This window comes from Corvus brachyrhynchos, unplaced genomic scaffold, assembly GCF_000691975.1.
Source record: "Corvus brachyrhynchos isolate BGI_N302 unplaced genomic scaffold, ASM69197v1 scaffold315, whole genome shotgun sequence".
NCBI lineage: Eukaryota > Metazoa > Chordata > Aves > Passeriformes > Corvidae > Corvus > Corvus brachyrhynchos.
This window is the reverse complement of record NW_008237903.1, coordinates 184,891-191,730: the sequence shown is the minus strand read 5'-3', so window position 1 is coordinate 191,730 and position 6,840 is coordinate 184,891. Positions and strand designations below refer to the sequence as shown.

The window sequence follows — 6,840 nt, the reverse complement described above, 5'->3', positions numbered from 1 at the left end:
AGCAGGACATCAATTTTAAAATGTCTTCATGTAGTACCATGAAATTCCTGCATTCACCTCCACACACTATTATCCCTTCAATACATATAAAATGTTGCTACTTTTGCAAATAATTATGGATACCACCATTATAACCAGCCCTGGATTTGGGAATGCGTAATTGCTGTAGGGACCAGTTAGCAGGGATTTCCAAACTACATTTTAAACACTTTTTAATAACTACTTTTCTAAACAGGACCCTTTTCAAAGACATCTGTCAGCCATTATTACGAAATAACCAGAACAGTGTTATTGGTACCTGCACCTGCACACAAAAATATGAACAAAAAGCAGAAATGGAGATGTTCTGAATAAAAACAAAGGCAAAAATAAAAACTCCATACTCCTTCTGCTTTGTTTGTTGGGCTTGGTCTTGTTACCCAGAAGAGAGGTGTTGGTATCTGTAAACTGCAGCACAAGTGAGCTGCTTTTTAATCTCCCACATCTTCCTCCTGTGGGTGATTTATCCACTGGAAGTTCTGGGTGTGAATGGCAGAGGAGAAGAACCACATGGCCTTTGCTTTTATGGGCAAATTGTCTCTTTATTTGCCATCACAGGTCCTTGCCACGAAAACCTTCATGGGTTTGGGTCAGTGAGGTGGCTACGGCACCACACGGGTTCTGCCAGTCCCATAATGGAATATGTTTGCTCTATGGGGCATTAGGAAATGTCATTGAATCATAATTTCTTTTCAAAATCAGCAAGATTAATCAGAGCTCCTTCTAAAACAGGCTTTGACTTCAATCTAAAAATCATGAAGAAGAAAACTTTATTCATCATTCTCTTGTGAATCTAATTGTCCTAACTACCAAGAGGTAAACTTAGATAAAATGTAACATATATATGTATTTAAAAGCAAAAGTACTGTAAATATCCTTGAAATCTGGACCTACTCCTCAGTGCCTTGTCTTCTCAGCCTGATTCAATGCTGGTCTACACCAGAAATCCAATCTGACAGCACAGTCAGCACTCAGTTAAAACCCAGACATGTATTTATGCCTATAAACACTGCCTGCCATACAAACTGTGCTCACACTGGCTGCTGCAGGGGTAACCAGCCCCCCGCTGATCTGCCTGCCCAAGCAAGCCACGAGCAGAACCTGTTACAACCCTTAGTGCTCAGAGCAAGGGCTCCACACGTGACCAGAAGCGATGGGGACATGCCCCAGGCCACCTTGTTCTTCGCACTTTTATTTGATCTGTTCTAGAATATCCCTTAAAAATTCCCCCTGGCCTAATGTCTCCTGACTTCCTGCACTTTCCCTGCTTTTTTTCACTGGTCCACTGAGCCAAAAACACTAAGGAGACCTTAATACTGCAAGAGGCTTGTGAAGAAGATGGAGAGTGTTTATGAGGACTTGTAGGGACAGGATGAGGGACGAGAGTTTTGAACTGACAGAGGGTGGGTGTAGATTGGATATTAGGAAGCAATTCTTTATTGTGAGGCACTGGAACAGGATTCCCAGGGAAGCTGTGACTGCTCCATCCCTGGAAGTGTTCAAGGCCAGGCTGGACAGGGTTTGGAGCAACCTGATCTGGTGGAAGGTGTCCCTGCCCACGGTAGGGGGTGGAACAAGACAATCTTTAAGGTCCCTTCCAACCCAAACCGTTCCAGGACTCTATGACTCGGAGAATTTCCTTTCAAACCTCTTCCATAAGCAAGGAGCTGGCACTTCCAATAAAGTTAAACTGATCAAGCTGATTCAAGAGCTACTTCTCCCCAAGTTTAAAAGCCCATCTCTAAATTCTGAGATTGAGAGCAGGAAAAAACAGAGGTTCATGGTTGGGAACAAAGAAAAAATGTATCTTGAAGCCACTTTCCCACTTGATTCTTACTGAAATTAACTTTGCCCAGCTCCTGAGTTCCTATGCCTGAGGACACACAGAGGGATGGTGTGTCCTGGCTCTTGGCAGCAGTTGTCTGGTGAAGGGATTCCCTTGGGGAGTGGCCAGTTTCTATCCATGCAGATATGCTTCCAGCCAGTGCTCCCCAGAATCCTTCAGGGAACTGCAGGAACAGAAGGGAAAAAATCACTTAGGAGGAGACAGAGCTCAACTTTGTGGGAAGCAAACTGTAGTTCAAGGAATAAATGGAAAAAATGGATTTTAAAATGAGTGGACACCTCATAGCAAAGTCCGACAGCTGGGAATGAGTTGAGAGGATTTAAGGAAGAGAAAAAAAAAAAACAACTTTGAAACTTTACAAGTTAATGTGCCTTTAGAAAAATCTAAATAAACTCAAGGTTTGATCTCTCCATGGACATTGATTTGAAGTGGCTGCCTGGGTGTCTCTTACATGCCATTGCAGAGCAAAATCACCTTGTTAATTGATACTTACTGCAAAATATCTGCAAAGGCTTCCAGCAAAGTCTTGCTTTTGTACTCAATGCCGTGCTTGCCACAGAGGCTTTTCACCAGGGGAGCCACTTTCCAGTAGTTGTGCCGAGGCATTGTGGGGAACAGACTGCAGAATGGGATGAGGGAGAGTTACTGCAAGACTTGGCTTCCTCCCTGTTCAAAATATCCCCCTGCCCCAGATTATTCCCATTTTTTTTCCCCCAGGATGATACTCACTGGTGCTCGATTTGGAAGTTCAGGTGCCCGGTGAACCAGTCATTGAACACAGACTGGTTCACGTTGCAGGTTGCGTGGAGCTGGGAGGGAAAAAAAAAACCAAAACCCCACAGGATTTAGATTTTATTTTCCTGCAAATCCAACAGTTGAACCCCCAGCAATCACTGCCCACCCTTACCTAGCATAAAAATCAAGGCAATGTCAGGTATTACAGCTATCATTGCCCTGAGGAATTCAGCACAGTCTAGACTAGCCAGGCTAAATTTTTATCCTTGATAAAACAGGAAACTGCTTCAAACCCACTATGTGGGGTTATACTGCTGGAGGCAGGATAGATGTGAGCAAAGTTCCACTTACATACTCATTTTTATCAGGCAATTTTGTCAGATTTATCTGATCTGTAGTAAACCTGCAGCCTGCGGGGTAAAAATAAAGGAATCCCACTTTGCTTCTCTTTAGCTGGCCTACAAAGGAGATTGGCTGTTACACCACCAGAACTTTTCTATAATAGGGAGGGGAAAGGGTTGTGAAAAGCACATCAAGGCCTTTCAGTGAAAGAACAGGATTTTTAAAATCTAGATGTCCTGCTTTCCAACTGAAATTTTAAATGGTTTGAGTATCACAGAAATGATTATTTAATGAATGGAAGGACAAACCTCATCAACACCAAACCTAAGAGAATAACAACGTTGTCTTTGTCCTGTAATTCAGACCAGCAGACCCAGTATTCCAGAAGAAAGGAGTTTCTCACCTGAGTAGACACCCAGTCTTCATTCTTGTCGTAATCAATGTCCATTGGGATGTGATTCATCTGGGACACCCAAATAAACCAGGTACTCTCAAGGTATCTGGGCAGATAAACACAGGAACTCTCGTCAGATCTCTAATCCCATCCAAATTTAACATTGAAACACTTTGCTAAGTCTCTTCTCAAGTAAAAAAGCACTTTTAGAGTGTAAGAACTACTCAAGTTGCAGATGCTGCAGATGTCCCCTGAGCTGCCACCACCCCCCTGAAGTTAAACTGTTTCTTCTTCACTGTTTATTTTGGAGAAAATTGTAGTGCTAGTTTTTATTTCTTCCCTCTGAAGCTCAATATTGGTTACAAATTTTAATTATGGGGGCTCTGGGGGGGCTCTGAGTTACCTGGACACCCAGTAGTACACCATGAAGGCTTTAAATCCCATTAAAGGAATGTACATGAGGCAGACTCGGATGTTGAAAGCCACAACCAATATCAGGTCCTGTTAAAAAAAAAAAACCAACAAAACAAATCAGGATGAAAATCAGCCTTTGTTGAGGAAATGCCTCCACTCCATCCTCTCCCTTCTACTTGAACTGCAGCTTAAAAAATGATCTTATATGCAAATTTCTGATTTATCAGGAGTAAGTTCCATTCTGCATCAAGGTGGGTGCGTCCCTGAAATATTCCCACCTAACCATCCATAACTGCAGACAACAGCCCTGCCATCACACTCTGGGCCTGGGAATTCCCTGATAACTTTTATTTATCTGCTAAAAAAGCCTCTTCTAAACAATTTTCTCTTGCTGCAGCAAGCCTAGAATCAGCCTTTTCTATCCTTCTTCTCTCTTACCCCTCAGTCCCAACCAACGGGAGGTGAAGGTGAATACAGTGACATTTTTGGAGTTTTCCAGACAGGGAAGCAGTGCTTACCAACCACTTTTTCCTCTTGATTGCAAAGTAGAATATTGACAGCTGGAAGAAGGGTACGAGGGCGAGTGGGGCCAGCACTGAAGGACAGAACAGAGAGAGAGACATTTGGAATTTCACTGCCATCATAAAAATGATTCTTTTTTTCCAGTGGAAGAAAAATTGCTGTCTGCCATGCATCCACATACTCTCTTCCTCTTTTCTTCTCATCACTTCTCCAATTCTTTCCCCATCCCTTTCTTCCCTCTGTTTGATACACCCCCATCTACATCTTATAACTCAAACAGAGTCTTAAGGGGCAATTCCTTCTCCTGTGGATCTTCTTTAACATGAAGAAGCTTCCTGGAGCTGTCACTTCAATGGGAATATTTTTAAAACCTTTATTTTGTGGGGGAGAGGATGCACTCATGATTTTAGGGGATACTCACAGAAGAAATACTTATGCTGGTAATTGTAAGGCATGAACTTCTTCTTCTGCTTTCCAAGCTGTAAAATTAAAAGATATTGAAATATTTATAAAAAGCACAATTAAGTTTATTTCTTCACCCTGCATTTTTTCACCATTTACACAAGAGGTTTCTTAACATCACTCCAAATTTTTGTGAATGTAATACTTCAAAAGACAAGACAACAAGGAGCTAAAGCAAACTACTTCCGGAGCTGCACTGGATCAAAACTGAAACAACAAATGAACCAGATTAAAAAAACCCCAAAATCCTGAAATCCACTTTGCCCATCCATGGTGTGCCTGACTCTGATCCTGTTAAAAAGCAGGAAGACATGAGAACTGATTTCCTACACTTTCACTCTGTCAGACCCAGTGGAGCACAGCCAGCCTGCTCTGGATGCTCATGCTCCTACATGAGAGATCTTTCCCAAAATCCCTGACAAAATCCTTCCCAGCTGAAAGCCAACAGTTTTCCACCACTAAGCCTTTTGTCACCCTCATTGCAGGAGCCTTTCTGAGACAGCAGAGCTGCAATTTTCCGTGTGCCTTGGAGAGTTTCTTCAGCAGGTAAAAGAGAGAAAGGCATTATTTTAAGAGGCTGGTTTATCTTGCAACGAGGCCATTTCATCGCCCGTGAGTAAAAGGAATTACAAGGAAAAGAAAAGGCAAATGAGCCCTTGCCTATCCTGATGCTATCAGAAGTCAGTAATGGAAGCAGGGAGGATCTATTCATAGTCTCCCTTTTTATGAAAGCCATAAAATTCAGGATTAGGAAATCATTCCCTGCGTTTGTGTTCGGTGCATGGCAGCTCCGCTGGCCCTGAAGGATTTGGGTGCCCAACAGCTCCAGCAGCCAGGAGGATCCAGAGGGAACATCTGACTCACTAATACCATCTATGCAAGTGGACTGACTCACCCCTGGAGCTGCCTTCAAGGTGCTTGCCCTTACTTAAGAACTGATTTCAAGCCTTTGCTTCTCAGGAGCTGGTGCCTCAGCACTGCAATAACACGAGACTCTCAGACCTTGGAGCACTTTGGGGATTATCAAAGAATCCCAGAATGGTTTGGGTTGGAAGGGACCTTAACGACCACCTCATTTCAAGGCACAATCTGGGCTGTTATCATTATATATTATATATATATCTATCTCACATTCTAGCTTTCTGTCATTAAATCTGCTTTTCCAGACCTGCACAGAGAGGGTCTTTCCCAGGCTGAAGAGGAGAGGGTGCATGTTGAGGTCGGGGTCCTTGCGGAAGCAGTTGGGCTTGGCATGGTGCTGGTTGTGTAGGTGGTTCCACCAGCTGGCAGGCAACCCCTGCGTGGGGAAAAGGGCAACACCAGGGATTCAAAGTGGAGCAATATCAAGGATCACATCTCTATTTGTTGCAATTCCGTCACAGGTGACCCTGACTGGATTTAGGGACACTCCCATCCATTGCTCAGTCCCGATTAGCCCCAGAGAACATTCTCACCAGTACCTTCAGCATGTTTATCACCACAGTCTGCAGGAGATGATTCCACCTGGGCCTCCTGAAGACAGAGCAGTGCCCCAGATCGTGCTGGAACCAGCCCATCTGGATCTGTGAGACAGAAGGATTACTGAGGAAAGGTAACAGGTTGCAATAATTTGCCCCATGAGTCTGTAACTTCAGAGTGTGAGTTTCATTCTCCTTCCAATGAGGGGAAGAGACACTCACAGGGCTGGGAACCTCCATCCAGGCCACTGTCCACTAGAGCTGCTCAATTGCAGATATTGGTTTCATCTGGAATATAGGGAAAGCAGCAAAGCATCACTGCAATTAACTTCACTGTCACAGCACGGAATTCTGTTGTGGAACGGTTTCCAAGTCTGTGGCTTCACTGCATTCCATATTCCCATGGAAATAAATACAAGACTGCTCTTTGAGGGACATCTGCCTTAGCAGATATTAGGCAAATAAAACAGATTAATTAAATAAATTACCTCATTTGCACCTGGTCCAGGGAGATCTGAGCAGACTTAAGTGTTCAGTGCTAATAAGAAAATCTTGTTTTCCTCCCTCTGCCACGCCCTTCAATTTCTCCCATCCGAGGGCCACAAATCCCTATACCCTCTTTCCATACA

The 6,840-nt window shown here is 43.5% G+C and overlaps 1 protein-coding gene across 2 annotated transcripts in view; it reads right to left on the bottom strand.

Annotated features, from left to right (window-relative positions):
- The window catches only part of LOC103614699 (fatty acid desaturase 1), a 13,061-nt gene that overhangs the window by 1,848 nt on the left and 4,373 nt on the right, over nt 1–6,840 (bottom strand). Inside the window, exons 4-12 of one of the 2 annotated variants that reach the window (XM_008632675.2) lie at nt 6,215–6,316; nt 5,923–6,051; nt 4,714–4,771; nt 4,289–4,365; nt 3,760–3,857; nt 3,366–3,462; nt 2,615–2,694; nt 2,379–2,504; nt 1,579–2,048 (exon numbers count right to left, since the gene is read on the bottom strand). In XM_008632675.2, the coding sequence (XP_008630897.1) occupies nt 1,997–2,048; nt 2,379–2,504; nt 2,615–2,694; nt 3,366–3,462; nt 3,760–3,857; nt 4,289–4,365; nt 4,714–4,771; nt 5,923–6,051; nt 6,215–6,316 (819 nt within the window). In that variant the 3' untranslated portion in view covers nt 1,579–1,996. Of the gene's footprint in view, nt 1–1,578; nt 2,049–2,378; nt 2,505–2,614; nt 2,695–3,365; nt 3,463–3,759; nt 3,858–4,288; nt 4,366–4,713; nt 4,772–5,922; nt 6,052–6,214; nt 6,317–6,840 lie in introns of those variants that run through there. The other variant, XM_017732999.1, reaches the window with a different exon arrangement.